This window comes from Brachyhypopomus gauderio, chromosome 7 (assembly GCF_052324685.1).
Source record: "Brachyhypopomus gauderio isolate BG-103 chromosome 7, BGAUD_0.2, whole genome shotgun sequence".
NCBI classification, from domain to species: Eukaryota; Metazoa; Chordata; class Actinopteri; order Gymnotiformes; family Hypopomidae; genus Brachyhypopomus; species Brachyhypopomus gauderio.
In genome coordinates, this window is record NC_135217.1 from 12081818 (window position 1) to 12099814 (window position 17997).

A 17997-nucleotide genomic window follows, 5' to 3' on the forward strand; every position below is an offset into this window, starting at 1 on the left:
GGCACTTAAATACTAATTTAGTAAAGTAACAAAATTACAAAATTCCTTATAACTTCATATGTCCTGTTTCTATCATTTTTAAGGGTTTAAAGCTATGCACTCGAGTCATTCAGAAAGACTCATTTTTATGAATGATTTATTCATTTTGACCACTATATTGGTTATCATCAAATTATCAATATATTGAAAACTACAGATTTTTATGAAAAGTCAGTACATATATTTAACTTTACCAAAAAGTGATGTTTATTTTTCTGATTATATAGAATTATTGATGAAAACTTATATTTTGTGATCACACAAATAATGATTTCCAAAGTTTTCTTGACCTTGTTTGGTGTTGTAATGTCTCAAGGATCTAAACTATATTTCTATAGTCAAATGGGGATGTTTCATATTCTGTAATGTAATGTTTCTTTGGAGGTGTATTAATGTAATATTTTGGGGAAATAAAGAAAATATTGGGCATAATAAAACCGAATATGACATGCTGTATCTTTTTTAACAAACCTATGGAACACCATAAAGTAAACATTTAGACAACATCGGACGGCTCTCGAACCTTTCTTTAATTGTGCGTTGTCTCCCCCTTTTGGTTCAAACTACTGTCCAGGGTTTTTTTCCCTCTTATAAACTTCATTTCCCGACACAACTTCGGCTACAAAGCGGAAATTGCGAAAACTACAGGAAATAATTTGATGACAGTGACGCGTTCGACATGGTAAGTTAAACTGTAACATGTCATGTGTATTATTTACTCGTATTTTTCATGTTACTTGGCCAACAATAAGGACTTGCTGTACATTTATCAAAGAGTTTAGTTATCTTAATTATTTTAAGTGTTAAAATAAATCTTCCAGTTATGGTTAACATAAAGCTAACATTAGCTATCCAGCTAAATAGCTGACTAGATTGTCGTGTTTAACAAGTTTTAATTGCTTGTCAACTATGTTATATAGCATATACAGTTTTAGAAGGCCAGTAAAACATGTAATATTTACATTTGTTGGGTTATTTGGTGGTCTAGTCTAGATATATCAAATTTAGCTTATGGTATCTTGAATGCAGCTAGCTAGCTTGCTGGCTAACTTTAGGTTATTGACTAAAATCCGTTTTTGAAAGGCAACCGGGGCAGATCAAGCGGTCGGATTTGGCATCGTTGGCTTCAGTCTGCTGCTGTTTACATATTACACTATTTGGGTTATAGTGTTGGTAAGTAAAATAAATATTAGTATTTGTCGAATGGCTTCTGAACGACACTCGTTTTTAGATCTGTATTAGCTAGGTGTTTTAGAGTCTTCTAAAAAAATAAGTGTACTTCAAATATAGGCTACCCAATGTTAAAATCAGCAGCAAACAAATCTCATGGCCTCTTGTGGGCCATTCAGAACTGAAGACAAGTCATACCCTTGCAGACACACAGTTGAACTGACCATCAAATGACACAAAACGATATTATTGTTTGAAGCGGCATGATATACATCAATATATGGTTATTGTTATTACAGTATTGTTCTTACAGCGCTCATGCTGCAGAAGACTTTGATGAGCACACTAGCAGATGTTTTAATTCACTTCCCCTCTACTGTATGCTGTAGTATCTTGAGCAGTTTCATACTCTGAAAATCATAGTGTGGTGTGAGCCAATAAATGTAAATAATTTAAAAACATTATTAACGTGCATTCCAATCATGTTTGATGTAACATCTTTGATCATATCATAAGTGCTCTGGGGTGGGTGAATTGCAACACAAAGATAATCTTTAAGTGCTAAAGCAAGCATTACACTGAGCACTCACTCTCATTTAAGATAATATTTACTATGTAACTGTTAGATAGTGTGTTGTCTTTCTGACTCTTAACATCCTACAATGATATTTCTTTGTGTGTGCTTTAGCCTATAGAAGGAATCTCACCTCTGATAAGAAATTATAGATAATGATTCATGGATTCATGTATAATAATTCAGTCCCTTCTGCTCTCTTCAGCCATTTGTAGACAGCGATCATGTGATCCACAGTTATTTTCTTCCCCGAGAATACTCAGTCATACTTCCTGGAATAGCAGCATTAGTTCTATTACTCTGTGTTGGTAAGTAAAAAGTATTTCTATTTTATTTCTAAAGAAAGGCAAAGTGAAACCGAAAAACTACTTCAACAAACCCGACAGTTTGAATGTTTTGTGTGTTTAATTCCTTTATTTAATCAAGCTATTTAATATAAGTACAATTAAAGAGGCAACACTGATTTTGAAAGGAGGCTAAAACATATTTCATTGTGGTCACAATGTCTTAACTGATTTTCTTTCTTGTTAATGCTACCCTAAGATACAGGTGTGCTATAACCATGTTTTTCCCATTTTTCATTCATTCAATCAGGTACCTTCATAGGAATAGTAACTTGGAAGAATCGTAAATCAAAGAAAGTCAACTGAGGGTCTCCAGCCACAGATCATTCACCTGCTCAAGAAAGTTCAAAGTGTGATCTTCCAGCGGAGCCTGCCAGCTCCCACACCCGTGCCCTATGTGTTGCTTGATCCTCTTGAGCTAGCTGACCTCTCCTGTAGCCTCCACCCCTGCCTACTCTTTAGGAACACTTAGCAGGCTGGTGACATCTCCAGTGACTTTGTAGAGGCATCATGACAACACTGAGATGAGGGGAAAAACAAACAAACAACTAATGACATACCATGTGAAAACACAGTGATCACAACCCTAGTCTTGGGTCAAAATATTTAGTTAGTGTTTATGCAAAAGAACTGACCCACTGCCAAGGAATTAAAACATCTTGTCAACGTAATTGCTGTCTTAGCAGTGGACTACATCTTCTCATCAGGCATACTATGACGTTCAACAACCATTTAACCCACAGTTGCTGGTATACGTTTGTGCTGTTGCTGTTTTGGAATGTAAATACATGTAAATATATACTAGTACATTACTAGTAGGAATGACCAAGAATAGTTTCATTTGTTTTTATATACTTCACTAAGTAATAAAGAAATGAAAAATATTTGCCCTGCGCCCTCCCGTCATTTTTGTATGTAAATGATCAAAGTGCAGACAGAGCATGATGATGACGAATAGAAAATGTCTCGCTTCATGTAACTGCAGCTTGTGTGTGTGGAATTGGGGCGAATCTTACAGTTGGACAGTATACTGTAGTACAGTCCCAGTAGAACGTGTGGGAGGGCGACACCGTAGGGCGATACCGTGGGGCGACACCGTAGGGCGAACTGCTTTGCTGGTTCGCTCGTCGTGGCCACTGCAGCCACACGGAGGAGAGGGGATGGAGCGCGCGCTCCCGTTGACCAAGTAAAGTCTGATGATAGAATGCGCTCCAATCTCCCATCGTAGAGCGGCCAAACGAGGACTGTAATTACTGATTCTGTTATGAGTCAATCGGAGGTATGTTCACCTCGTTCATTACCACGGAGATGAGAGTGATTAATATATCTGCATGCTGGTACTCAGATCGCATGCTTTTGTCGCCGAGTTCTTTATAAGCTGTTAAAGATTTGTAGGATACATTGTGCTCAATTTGGGCATCTGTCAGCATAAAATGGGAAGTGTACATTTGTCTGTTTAGAAACCATCTAAACGCACCCAGACTTTAATGCTGACCATAATGTCGATTCGGTGTAGACAAAAATACTTATAAAGGACAATGACAGAACTAAATGTTGTCATACAACGGACTCTTTATGTTGACCCCGTTGTATGTTAATCTAGGTTGCATGTTCGAAAAGTTATACTACCATTAACTACCGCTTACTCGGTATTATTTAACCAAATCTTCTCCTTCAGACCAGCTGATTCCCATCACTGCAGACAACTAACCTTTTATGAACCTTTTGCTGCACTCGTGGTCGATAGTCCTTTGCTTTTAGCTGCATTCCCCAAACGCATAAAAAGCTACATATTATATATTACGTCGACATTACGAATGACACTTTTCATTGAGCTAATAGAAGCCCAGCAGTATTTCTAATTTAGAGGTAGCCTAGTGCTGCAGTAACGTACACTTACGTGTGAGCCAGTCACCAGCATTGATCCAAGGCTAGATGTGAGTTACAGCGTCTGCTGTCTTTCGTCTACAAAAGTGTTAAAGTAGCAGTTAGACTATTCAGTTTATCAACAGTTAATCTGTGGTGGAGGCTATAACACAATGGTCTAGCTATTACTTAGAAAACACTCTTTTTCACTCATTCTGTTGTCAAGGAGACAGATACCAGCTAATCCATCATCTCCTTTTACAATATACTCATGCTCACACACAGTGGAATGTAATTGTAGAATAAGGTATTTGTAGCTGGACTGCTAGTAAAAACAACTGCGACTACATCAACAGTGGGCCACCTACAATAAAACTGAATTAATGTATCTTGGTGTGGCCTGTTATGATACTGTACCTGTTCGTAAGGGTCCACTGGCTATTCTGGCCAATACAATTATGCACCTTTTCACTGCTATGAACCAAGAATTGCGGTCAGAGACACCAATAAGCTTAGTATGTACATTCTATGTACACTCAAAATTTATAGATAAGTAGTTTATCAGATGTGTATTGTTAACACTATGCTTCTCTTTTTTTATCCAGACAACACATCAGTAGTGCAGAGAGCCTGTAAAATATGTTAACACATAAGCTGTAGGTCATTTATTACACATGGACTATGTGTCTCTAGATGGAGATGTCAGGGCCGCACGGGAGCCGGGAGACCCGTGCGATTAAGACCAGGGTCTGGAGGGGCCTGCGGCAACAGTGGAAACTCCTAGGCGTGTTCGAGATTGACCAGAAGCACGAGTTCTACGCCCTCACGACCATGATGAAGGAGGGCCTGTCCGCTGCTGTGCAGAACACAATCGACAACCCAATACCTGTGAGTATCCCACCACAGACAGGATCACTCGAGGAACTCTGCAGAAGAGGTGACTGTTGTCATTTTCACAATGAATTCAGTTAACTCGAATGAATGTTTTGAACACGATTTTCAAAATGCCATTATCATGATTATATACAGTATATTGCTAAGTGATCTCCATACTGATATATACAGTATATTGCATACTGATCTCCACAAAGTTGGGAGCATGGAATTGTCCAAAATGTTTTGGTATGCTGAAGCATTCAGAGTTCCCCCACACCATAATCCCTCCCTCCACCAAACTTTACACTCGGCACAATGCAGTCAGACAAGTACCGTTCTCCTGGCAACTGCCAAACCCAGACTCGTCCATCAGATTGCCAAATGGAGAAGCGTGATTTGTCACTCCAGAAAACACGCCTCCACTGTTCTAGAGTCCAGTGGCGGCGTGCTTTACACTACTAAGCCATTACATTACCAAGTGCAATGCAAAACGTTGGATGCAGCTGCTCGACCATGGAAACTCATTCCATGAAGCTCTCTGCACACTGTTCTTGCACTAATCTGAAGGCCACATGACGTTTGGGTGTCTGTAGTGATTGACTCTGCAGAAAGTTGGCAATCTCTTTGCACTATGCGCTATCCACATTCAGCATCCACTGACAGTCAGTTTACTTGGCCTACCACTTCATGGCTGTCATTCCCAAACACTTCCATTTTCTTATAATACAGATGACTGTGGAATATTTAGGAGCAAGGAAATTTCACGACTGGATTTGTTGCACAGGTGGCATCCTATCACAATTCCACACTGGAATTCACTGAGCTCCAGAGAGCGACCCATTCTTTCATAAATGGTTGTAAAAAGCAGTCTGCATGCCTAGGTGTTTAATTTTATACACACCTGTGGCCATGGAAGTGATTGGAACACCCGATACTGATAATTTGGTTGGGTGAATACATTTGGCAATATAGTGTATATATTATAAAACAGACAGCAGTTCACAGAGCTCGTAGAAAAGACAGGTGGAAGTATCACTTCAGAAATGTGGTTGGCACTGATTTGAAAAGGCAGATGTAAGACATTTTAATACAAGCTACTCTCTGACAGCTGAAGCCTTTGTCATTTTAGTGCTCTTCAAATGCCATGAAACACAGTGGAAAGAAATTACTGATGCAGTGGCCTATCAGAGTAGAAAAGCTGTCCTTTAATAGATAAAGCTTAAAAAAAAGAAAATCTTGGTTTGAAGTAAATTGTCCTTTCCCAAATGCGTTATGTAATAACTACAGTTTAAGTTGTCACTGACAATCATTTACTGTATGGATGATAAAAAACTCAACATTATTGTTTTAATATCGCCTCGCTCATAGAGACCATAAATGTACATTCACAGCTTCCAAATAGTGTGAATTCACTGATTTTCCTCTAGAATACTCCTAGTATTCAGAATCATTAGAAACAAAAGTGATGTGTCTAGTTTTGCAGGTACTCTTACGAACCTTCTTAATCATGCCAATGATTTCATCCAGAAGAAGAGAATGTTAAACAATGCCAGATCTCATAGGCCACACAGTTGGGCCATTTCTGCCTGTGCTTTGCTGCCATATTTGCATGTTTTATGGTGCACAATAAGTACAACTAAAAGGGAGAAATAAATCAGTATTATATAAAAATCTAGTATGATACTGTTTCTAAAAATCTAGTTTAATACAGTTTCAACATTAACTTTGGTTCTGTATCTTAGCTGCATACCTCCAAAAATGTGGGAAATAACATCTTTGTAGAGTATACCCTATGGGTTAAATAACATCTTTGTAGAGTATACCCTATGGGTTAAATAACATCTTTGTAGAGTATACCCTATGGGTTAAATAACATCTTTGTAGAGTATACCCTATGGGTTAAATAACATCTTTGTAGAGTATACCCTATGGGTTAAATACCATCTTTGTAGAGTATACCCTATGGGTTGACATCTCTGGAAACACAGTGGAAAAGCCCTTCAAGTAAGAAGATTAGATAGTGAAAGGAAATTTGACTCTTTTGTTGCATAGACTCTTTGTCCTTGCCTAGATAATAATATCCTTCATGGGCAGTCTGGGCTGGCCAGTGTCATGCCACGTCCAAGTCTCTTTAATCGATGCAGCATTTGCCCGTAACATATCAAAGCAAAGCTGCTCACTGGTAATTAGCGTGGGAATTAGGTCCCACAGAGACGCATGTTTATATCTGGTCCCATAGTGACCTCGCCCCCGTGTGAGGTCGCGGTGTGCCGTAGTCTATTGTTTTCGAGGGGTGCTTGGGCCCCGCGGGAGAGAACGGCACCGTGCTGATGACACAAACACAACTGTGATGTCTGCGTACCAGTCGCAGAGAGACACGCACGCTGGCACCAAGCAAACGATATGGCCAGACGTGTTTTGATTTTTTAAAATTATTATTTAGTTGGATCTTCTACAACAAACCAAAAAAGGTCTGTCAGTGTGAACATCAGACTTTCTGACTAAAGAGCAAAAGAGCAAAGACCCCACGGTGACCTTCATAGTAACGTTTTGTTCTGGTGCGGTTGTGCTTGTGCATGGCGAGACAGGAGATGCGTGAAGGTCGCACACACATGCCAGTTTTAATGCTATTGAAACACAGCTAGCTTATGCAGCAGTTTGACTCAGGAATGTGCAACCTGTTCTCTTTGACTCAAAGCTCTTTCCCCCAGCAAACACACACACACACACACACACACACACACACACACACACATCACATGGGTAATTCCAGCCATATCACTTCATTACACTTTTCCAGGGCATTATTGTTACTGCTTTAATATCAATAATGAATAGCCCTATGAGCTACGTGTAAGGCAGCTATAGTGCTCTAGTCTAGGGTTTCAGTGCTCTAGGGTTTTGGTCAAGAACTCTTGTGAGTAGCTGCTAGTAAACTTACAGCCTGAAACAATTATGATACACAAAAGAACTGCTTCACCTTCATGACGCTCGTGTAACGTCTTATTACAGAATGAACTCTCCGATGATGATTACAATCTTGAAGTCACCCAAATCCATAAGGTTTGTACAACCTATGCAGAGTATGGGAACTGAGGAACAACTATTGACCGTCATACAGCGAGTGGCGTGTGCATACGCCACCACTCCTGTTACACTGATCATTATGAGCTTTGTTACGTCTAATTACTCCACCTATGATAGCAGTGCTGTGTTGTATGTAAATAGGTAATAGATGTGTAGTCTGCACCAGCTAAAACCTTTATCCCGCACGGCTGCTTGATTGTGGCGGGTGCGTGTGCAGGACTTCAGGATGGAGACGTTTGCGGGGCCGGTGTTTGCCAGCCTCCGCCGCTCCCTCGGTATGGGTGAGAGAGAGTACCAGCGTTCGCTCTCGGCTGACGGCTGTTACCTGCAGTTTATCAGCAATTCAAAGAGCAAGGCAAACTTCTTCCTAACGTGAGTCAGCATGAAGAGGCCGCGGACGTACACACACACACACACACACACACACACACACACACACACACACACACAGTGTGTATGTTAGTATTGTGTTAGTGCTTATGCATGGAAGTGTGTTAGATTTATGTTAGTGATTATGATCATGTGTGGGAGAGTGTGTTAGTGTTGTGTTAGTGCTTGCGGTAATGTGTTGGAGAGTGTTAGTGTTCTGTTAGTGCTTGCGGTAATGTGTGGGAGAGTCCACTTCCGCTCACGCTAAAACACATTCGCATTTAGTTTTTTGTCGCACAACTCTCTTCATAGGTATGATAAGCGGTTCTTCTTGAAGACACAGAACAAAAGGGAAGTTAACTTCCTCCTGTCTAACCTGAAGATCTACATGGAACATCTGGAGAAGTACCCCCACTCTCTCCTGGTGAAGTTCTTAGGTGAGGGTAACACAGCCACAAATGGCGAGTGTGAATTAAGAAACATCTTCTACCTCTCTCTTCTAAGAAGCTGCTATTCCTAACCACAGGTGTACACAGAATCAGGATTCCCAACCAGACAAAGGTAGAGAAGCAGCCTGCTCTAACTTGGGTGTTTCTGAGCAATATTAAGTTGGGTGCATCGTCATCCCTGTGTGTGTAATGCTGAGTAATGGTAATGCTAGACCATCACTGACAGATGACAAATATGTTCTCATGTTTCTGTCCATAGAAATACTTTATAGTGATGCAGAGTGTCTTCTATCCTGATGAAAGAATCACTGCCAGGTAAAAGCCAACGAGCTTGTGCGCCTGTGCTCCTGTCCATGTAGTCCTTCTCTTATTCGTCATTACACTCCCCTAACTCTGTTACTGTTTGACTTTTGTAGCAGGCTCAAGAAACGCAAACACTTATTAAAAATAAAAAAATCTTTTTCCCCTTTCTTATGAAGTTCCAGTTTTGAAGAAACTGTTTAAGGTTTTCTCACGATGGTGCATATACCATCAATACAATACAAATGTCTATTTAAAACGTGCGTATGTCTTTTAAATCCAAACTGTGCTGATCAAATAATTTGTGGCTCTCCTAAAGCAAAACCTCCAGATGTTGGGACCCATTCATCAGTCCCGTCCCTTTTAAGAAATTAGGCATCGGTTATGTTCTGTGTGTTTAGAGTGGTCTGTTCTCACTCGTAGGCTACAAGGTCTCCCCCCGGGGTCAGGTGCTGTGCACAACCTGTAACATCCACAGAAATGACCCCCCAGGGCACCAGAGAGGCACACTCCACACGGTGCATTCTGAGCTTTAAAAACTAAAACAGAACCACTTTGCTCAATAGACCACTCTCTGTAGATGAGGAGAAATCACTAACAGTGTGAACGTTTCAGTGCAGTCAATTCAGGATATAAACATTGCCGCATTCATTAAGTCAATAGATTATGGTGACATCAGTTACGACAAGGATTACATGTTCTGAACCGACACAGTTAGCCCTGCACCGGTTCATGTGGCACTCATGAGCGTCCCGACGTGCAGCGGTATGTGAGGTTGTGAACACTGTGGAGGTTGTTGTCTGCAGGTATGACATTAAGGGCTGTGAAGTGAGCCGCTGGTCCAGCCCGGCACCTGAGGGCAGCCAGGTCATCGTCGTTCTCAAGGACCTCAACTTTGAGGGACAGTCCATCATGCTAGGTGTGCTGCAGTGCACACGCACAATGCCATTCACACATGCGCATGCACACACACACACACACCACTGGACACCTATAGGACACAGTGTGTTTGCGGATATGTGTGCCTGCGCATGTTTGACTGCTCATGAATGTGTGTCCATGTTTGTTTATGTGTGTCTGTCTCTGTGTGAGAGTGTGCATCTATGGGTGTATACATGTGTGTGGGTGTGTGTGTGCATGCGTGTGTGTGCGCATGTGTGCATGGGTGTGTGTGTGTGTGTGTGTGTGTGTGTGAGGCAGGTCAGCAGCGGCCATGGCTGCTCTCCCAGATGCAGATCGACACGGCGTTCCTGCGGGCGCTCAACGTGTTGGACTACAGCCTCCTGGTGGCCCATCAGCCCCTGCATCAGGACGAGCGCCAGCACAGTCTCTGCCTCGCCACCCTCATCATGCGCACCAAAAAGTAAGGCCATGCCACACATCCACACACCCTTCTGACCGCAGGTACCGGCAAACACATTACAACACACCACTCAACACATGACAAAACCGTTCAAATTGCAGCCATGTTTAAATGGCGACCTCTTGTGGCCAGCTGAGTAGTAGAACATTTACCTAGTGTGTTGCAGAAGTGCAATATCAACTCACCAATATTTCACTAGGATAAACTGAATACATGACTCACAAGATTTTTCTATCATCTTAATTTTGATGTTTCATGTTCATCAAAGGCTTAAAACCAGGAGGTTTCATTTTTACACTGCAAAACCTCGATCAGTACGGAGAACAAAAACAAGGTGTCACTCTGACTCAGCAACTGCTCGGCTTGCACGTGGCTCCCTGTTTCTGCTGAATAGCTCTCTCCGTTGACGTTTTGCCCTAACTTTCTATCTTCACCTGCGTCCAGATCCTTCCCGTGGCTCCTCACAAGGCCAGTGGCAGGCAGGCATGTAGCTAAGACGTGTGATGTTTGCTTTCATTCATAAATTAACAGCAAGTGTGAGGCGTCTGCTTGCTGCTGCTCCGTCACTTACTCAGAAACATCATTATTCACATGGGTGGGGGCTTCAGCCATCACACCACTCACCCCCAAGCTGTCTGACGTGCTACATGTGAAGCCCTGCTATGTGTAGTTTCCTGTGTGCCTCTCACTCGTTACTCCTCTGTAGGTCTGTGAATCCCAGCACCATCCCTGCCATCCCAGGGGCGGTGCCTGAGGAAGACCCCACCCACCTGGCCACAGAAGCGCACGGCAAAACGCTGTGGCGGCAGGTCGCGCAGGCATCCGGGGGCAGAGGTGACGGGGCGGGACCTGTAGACGTAGGCCAGCCGCCGGAATCTTCTGAGCTCCAGCAGTTCCAGGCCCAGAACCGGCGACTGCTGCCCAACTTCAAAAACCCGCTCCACGTGATCGACGGGCCTGAGCAGCGCTACTTTGTGGGCATCGTCGACATCTTCACGGTGTACGGCCTCAAGAAGAGGCTGGAACACCTGTGGAAGAAACTGTGGCATCGAGGGCAGACCTTCTCCACCGTCAGCCCTCCCCTCTACTGTCGGCGGCTGTGCCAGTGGGTGGAAGACCACACCAAATAAACGCGGATCAGCCATGACTGTGCAGGCAGCAGACTTGTAGCCGAGGCATGTAACGCTTACGTACAGGCACCTGCACGTCAGCGACAAGAAAAAGTCCAGACACTGTACTGGCATGGCAATGTTTCAGCATTTAAGAAGAGATAGATGAGATTCAGCAGTTCAGTCCTGCTGAATGAGTGCACTTCTCTTTCGGTAACTTTTAGCACGTAGTCAGAATGCTAACACAAGAGCATGCTCCTGCCTTGTATCTGGGGTTCTTAACCCAGTCCTCGGGTGTCACTAGATGGTCCACAGCTTTGCTCCTGTTCTCAAAATATCAACCTGCTCCATGACTGGGGCAGAGAAATGGTCTTCTAGTGCACCACCTAGTGGTGGTGCTTCATAACAGGAGCATAGTCAATGAGAGAATTATGACATGCTGCTTGTTCTACATCTTGGACTAGTATCACTTTGGCTCCTGCACAGAAGGTTCTAAAAGATTATAGTGAACAAACTCATAATTTAATGTTTAAAAGTACAACAGAGGTTGTGGTTGAACATCTACGAATCCTTTCCTCACTTACTGTGGCCTGTACAGGGACAAGAAGTGCTGTAAAAAAAAAAAAAGAATTACAGCTGACACTGTATCTAGGTCTTTTATCATAGCTACTTAACTACACAGATCACTCCTTCAGCCTCAGCGTCTGTTGTGCAGAGCCATAAGTGAGCATTTTTTACTTTGCCGATAAAGCATAGATACGCAGCAAAATAAAAATAGTAGGTTGGCCTCATACTGTTTCATGATTGTCATTCTGCAAACATGGTTTGACTTGTCCTTCAAAGTTCAGCGCCTGGCCTGATACACTAATGTGTATCATTAACGTGTATCATGATACACTAATGTGTACTAATTTAAAAATATGATAATTTGTTTCTGCTTAGATATTATAACATTAGAGGTCACTTTTACTGGCTTCCAGTTTTGGTATGACTAACCAATTGATATGATTATCCGCTTCAAACGCAAAACTTGATATTTTTCTTTAAGATTATGAACAAATTTTAACAAACTACATACTGTAGCCTACTTGAAATCTGTCATCATCTCTAGTATTGGCGTTTTATCAGAATCCCCCATATATCCGTTTTATATGATAATACAAAAAGTCATTACGGTTATAAACAGAACTATTCAACCGGTTTATTTTCATCCTGTGGCGAGAACTACCGTCCACAAATGAGATCTATAATTCTTAAATTAGGTCTAGGCATATAATGTTTATTGTAGAAGCCCACTCAAAACGCTCCTTATTACCAGCGATACTCGTGCGGTCTCTTTAACTAGGCCGTGTGGACGATGTCCGATCTAACGGATGGGAGGCGGATTAGAGGAGAAACGCGCTCTCTCCTACTACATTCATTCGTGCGTTTGATCCGCTCCCACTGCAGGCGTACAGACTAGCTGATGTATCTGAAACGCTACAAACGCAGAGGCTGACGCGATGGATTTCAATGTCAAGAAACTAGCGTCGGACGCTGGCCTCTTTTTCACGCGTGCCGTTCAGGTATAAAACATTGCTTTTTATATTTACAACCGTTGTGGGTCGAGCTGTGTCTACTTCAGATTAGCTGGATGACTAATAATATCATGTAATTGTGAATTATGCTGTAGCATGAATAGACGAATGTGAACGCTCCTTCTCGCAGTTCACGGGTTATTCCCTGGCAAAGTTGAAACAAACAAGCAAACAAACGAAACAAAAACCGTACGTTACCCGTTGCAAATAGTGTAAAACGCACGGCTCGGGGAGTTTCTCGATATATAGGTTTTCCGCTGTAAGCTGATAACGACGAGCTAAACCTGCATCCATTATTTATGGCTGTCCCCTAGAGTGGAATCCGGGCATGTGACCGCGGCCAGGAGATGAACGGTGCGCGCTCCCGCTCGTCGTCATCCGCAGCATTAATATCAAAACATTATATCGTAGAAGAACCTCCACCATGACGATGACGGGGAGTTGAGCGTACCCGACACTCATGTACCCGGACGGCTGTAGCCTCCCAAAAACAACTCACCCTGTTCTGCTGTCAGTAACGTTTTCCAACGCATGGTTTATTTTACAAATAAATTACTTTGCTAGATCTGTTGAAAGTCGTTGTGAACATTGAAGCTTCCTCTTCAGTCCTTCATTTGTGAGCGGTGCAACGAAAACATCCTCAAGAAAATAAAATATGCGATAAAGTGCAAAATGCAGAAAGGAGTTCTTAGTATGCGTGGTTGACGGTGCTTGTATGTATAACTTTGAGAGATGTCTTTACCCGCCGATTTGCTTGTGTGGTAGGTCTCTGGTGGGTGTAAATGTGTACACAAATGGACACACTCACATATTTACACCCAGAAGTCGTCTCGCTCAGAGCCATTAAATGTTCTTAGAATGTTAACCTAAACGTGTGTGTGCCAGATGGACATGGCGAGTTCACAGCCAAAGAGAAATGTCATGTTGTGACTCTCAGAATAAACATGTGATCCCAGGCCTGGGGAGAGGGGTCTACAGGAACACTCCCACGTTAGTGGGGTCCCATGCCTGTTTCAGTTTCTTGCATGTACCCCCCCAACACCACCTAGGGCCCCTTGATCAGTACTAATTTAAACTATTCAATTTGTACAGATTGGTCACTGTGCTAGATTCATTATTATGTCAACACCTTTACTATGTTACTACATTACTACCATTACAGCATTAATTAGGATAATTAGTCATAGAATCTGAAGGAAATTCAAAAGCAAAGACACATTTGGACTATCGGTAATTTAAAAGAAAATAACCCTAGAAATAACCCTAGATCCACACTAATTGGGTTGATGAAACATTTAAAAAAAGGAGAAACAGCATTACTGGAAAACAGGCTACATAGGCTACCTACTGGCCAAATGGTGGCAGCAGTTGATGCTAAGACTAGTAGACCTTATAGCACTGTCTTAGCTTCCCAGTTGACGTTAAGACCACCGGCGGGGTTAACCGCTGGACGCTGAGAAGGTGCAGATTTACCCATCGCTGTAAACCGCAAATGACAGTAGTGATATTTAATGCAATAACTAACATCTCAGTTGTCTGGGTCAATGACTAGAAGTGTATAAGCAACTGAATAATCAAACAGCAATGCTACCAGAAATGTAGATATTCTCTCGTCTACCTATACTTCTGATCTATACGGTAGCTTAGCCTACAAACTCATTCATTTCAGATAAATTATAAATCCTCTACACTCGTTTTCCCTAATGGGTCAGATTAAAAACGGTCTCAGAACTAAAAATGTCAAAGATAACTGGACATCAGATGCATGTGCTGTGCTGGTGAGCGGAATAATGGTGTGTGTGTGTTGGGAGGCGGGCCCTGTACTGGTGTGTGTGTGTGGAGGGAGGCGGGCCCTGTGCTGGTGTGTGTGTGTGTGGAGGGAGGCGGGCCCTGGCTGGTGTGTGTGTGTGTGTGTGGAGGGAGGTGGGCCCTTTGCTGGTGTGTGTGTGTGTGTGTGTGTGGAGGGAGGTGGGCCCTGTGCTGGTGTGTGTGTGTGTGGAGGGAGGTGGGCCCTGTGCTGGTGTGTGTGGAGGGAGGCGGGCCCTGTGCTGGCGTGTGTGGAGGGAGGCGGGCCCTGTGCTGATGTGTGTGTGTGTGTGTCTGTGCTGGCCCATGATTTATTAATGTTTTCAGGTACCAGAGGAAATCTATACTACTAAGACATACTATTAGGCAGGCAGGGCCACAGTCACATAGTTGCAGGCACTGACAGCTACTGATCCAGTCCATGTCATGCGGGTCTCTAGTTAAGAGCTCATTGGCAGGTGAAAGCTGGTTTCAGATCAGTATGTTGACAGTCTATGTGGAGCATTTGAACCTTGATCACCCCTTCCACAGGGAGCAGTTTGGATGCTTGCGAGCTGATCACACGCTGTCCTGGAAGCCCAGCTCCTCAATCCTTTCCCTTGATTTTAAATCTGTTCATCAGCCTCCTGTAAATTCCCAGCTCACAGACATGCATTTTAGTTTTGTGTTTTCATCAGCTGGTTTGATATTGGAATTTCTTTTAACTGAAAAGACCAATAACTAAATGTTTAGAGTTGCCTCCAAATGAGTGGCCCTGTTGGCTGGAGAGTGGTGCATTTTTCCCCTTCGCTCAGTGTCTTCTCATTCATAGTGAGAGATGTAACAGTGAGATTTACTGCAGCCCTCTTTCTGAGTGTCAGATGTTAGACTCGGTTATGTTGGGAGAGATAACTAATCGTAGATTTGGTAATAGAGCTTGTGAATCCATTGAGGCTCAATAAAACACCACTGGCCAACCTTTCATTCCCTCTCTCCTGTCAGACTGACTGAATAGAGTTCAGTATTTAATATAAAGATGAAATGAACAGACATTACAAGTACAAGAGAGTGTATGAATCGGATTAGCTTAGTCTAGACTACATCCCTCATAGCACTTTTCTGTGTTAAATTCTGGAGGTACCAGCACACAGGTAACTAACAGAGAACATGTGACCAGAGATCCATTGAAGGAAGTTTAAAAGTTATTAATTTCACTCAGCATCATTGAGCAGATGGAAGATTGGAGCACGTGTGGGTGGAAACTTGAAGATGCTCAAATAAAGTTTGACTATGATCAGGTCTAAGCCATTTGCTGATAGGCAAGCAGTCTCCTTCCAATTTCTTTTTTGCAAGATGCAAATAGGAGTTTGTTATGATTCATAGAAATATGAACATTGTTATCCTTCTGTAACAATACCAAACTAGAACTATCATTTGTGAATAAAGGTTGAGGCAGGTTTAATATACAAAGAGCAATCCAGAATTGTAGTGTTAGACAGGGTAATGGTCCGAATCAGCACAAACAGGTTATCAAGCCAGAGGGACATGAGGAACAGAGTGAAAGGACAGTCTGAATCAACAACCAGCAGAGCAATCAACCTAGGCAAACAAATCCAACGCAGAAAGGGTCAGTACAGTAAACTGAAACACTTTATATTTACTCTAGCAGCAACACCACTCCAAGACTGGAATAAACATTTAAATAGATAGGTGTAACCAGTAGTCCTGTAATGAGGTATTCTGAAAGTGTGTGGTGTGTTGGATCCTGGGAGTTGTAGTGTATCTTTTGAATAGTTGGAGTAGGTGTGATGGCCTGTGTGACACATATGGAATAATAATAATATGGAAAATGAAATAAATTATGAATAAAAAACTTTTATATTTAATATTTATTTGCAGTGTATTTATGTATTACTTGAATAATTACTAATAATAATTGTATAATTACTTGAAAACATTAAATAAATTTTAGTTCTTAAATAAGACTTAAATAATGGTGGGAACTGATCAGATACTGATTAAAGCTCACAGCATTAAAAGTAAAACAAAAATGCTTCTATGGACCAGTGGGCTGATGCTGAGTTGAGGTTGTTGTTTTGCTAATTCACTGGTCTGTTAAGAAGTTCAAAGAAAAAAGGGATTTTGTTTTCCCATTTCCTCTTACCATAGACTTCAGCGGGTCAGTCAGCTCTGCCATCAAGACCTTGAGTACACTCATCTGCTCTGTGTCTTTGGAATGCTAAGGGAATTCACCCAGATGGTCAATATTTCCATAATTACAGACAAATCAGTTTATTTAATCAGTACTTCTCCGATACCTTTTGTGGTCAAGCATTATGTGGTCAAGTGGTGAACACTTTAATTACTCTTGTATGCATGTCAGGAAGGACACAAATCTCCAAACCAATGATTTCTGAGAATGTGTCATATGCAGGAGGGGTGTGTGTGTGTGTGGTGATACTCCCCTCCACCCCACCAAGTATGAAGTGTTGAATGTTACACACCGATGAGAGGTATACTCCTGAAAAATAACAATTGTTACCTTGATGTTGGTCAGCAGAAGCAAGACGTCTAAGGTTTGCGGTTTGCTTTGTTCTAGAAGGCAGCAGAATGCTGTACTGGTTACTGGTGAATTTGCTTGCAGGGGGGTGGCCTCCCCAGCAAGTGCATGTCTGGCTCCTGAGACACTGCCAGAATGTTGCATCATTGTAATCTTGTGTGCGACTGATCCTCCGTTTCTTCCTCTGAGCAGTACACGGAGGAGAAGCTCGGCCAGGCGGAGAAGACCGAGCTAGATGCCCACCTGGAGAACCTCATTGCCAAGGCAGACTGCACCAAGAACTGGACAGAAAAGATCTTCAGGCAAACGGAGATTCTCCTGCAGCCCAACCCCAGTAAGCTCCAATAAGGCCAGTAAGGCCAGCTCCTGCTGAACAGGGCTAATCTCACCCAGAGAATAGAGGCCGCCATTTCCTGTGTACACAGTAGACTCACTTCTAGTGGTTCAAGACCATTAGAACCAGTGAAGTAGTCATCTCCAAAAATATATAACTTGCCTTTTTCTGAACACACACCTGAACTGTCATGTC

The 17997-nt window shown here is 42.4% G+C and overlaps 3 protein-coding genes across 9 annotated transcripts in view; all 3 read left to right on the top strand.

Annotated features, from left to right (window-relative positions):
• Positions 1-655: 655 nt before the first annotated feature.
• On the top strand, positions 656-3011 carry dpm2 (dolichyl-phosphate mannosyltransferase subunit 2, regulatory). Its single transcript, XM_077011760.1, has 4 exons — positions 656-721; positions 1123-1212; positions 1989-2091; positions 2378-3011. Exons 1-4 carry the CDS (start codon positions 719-721, stop codon positions 2431-2433), a joined length of 252 nt encoding a protein of 83 aa, XP_076867875.1. The 5' UTR covers positions 656-718; the 3' UTR covers positions 2434-3011.
• Positions 3012-3140: 129 nt separating this feature from the next.
• pip5kl1 (phosphatidylinositol-4-phosphate 5-kinase-like 1) lies at positions 3141-12337 on the top strand. 3 transcript variants are annotated; one of them, XM_077011761.1, is made up of 11 exons: positions 3141-3406; positions 4687-4881; positions 7882-7932; positions 8174-8328; positions 8638-8762; positions 8852-8886; positions 9034-9089; positions 9881-9993; positions 10275-10437; positions 10706-10771; positions 11144-12337. In XM_077011761.1, exons 1-11 carry the CDS (start codon positions 3392-3394, stop codon positions 11565-11567), a joined length of 1398 nt encoding a protein of 465 aa, XP_076867876.1. In that variant the 5' UTR covers positions 3141-3391; the 3' UTR covers positions 11568-12337. The 3 variants fall into 3 exon arrangements, with proteins under 3 accessions (XP_076867876.1, XP_076867877.1, XP_076867879.1); XM_077011762.1 differs by lacking the exon at positions 10706-10771 and adding an exon at positions 10882-10920 and having other exon boundaries at positions 3143-3406; XM_077011764.1 differs by lacking the exon at positions 10706-10771 and having other exon boundaries at positions 3148-3406.
• A 553-nt stretch (positions 12338-12890) lies between these two features.
• Positions 12891-17997, top strand: part of sh3glb2b (SH3-domain GRB2-like endophilin B2b) — a 28692-nt gene continuing 23585 nt past the window's right edge. For 2 of the 5 annotated variants that reach the window (XM_077011767.1, XM_077011768.1), the window contains exons 1-2: positions 12891-13111; positions 17661-17802. In XM_077011767.1, the coding sequence (XP_076867882.1) occupies positions 13049-13111; positions 17661-17802 (205 nt within the window). In that variant the 5' untranslated portion in view covers positions 12891-13048. The remainder of the gene's footprint in view (positions 13112-17660; positions 17803-17997) is intronic. The other 3 variants (XM_077011765.1, XM_077011769.1, XM_077011766.1) reach the window with 2 other exon arrangements.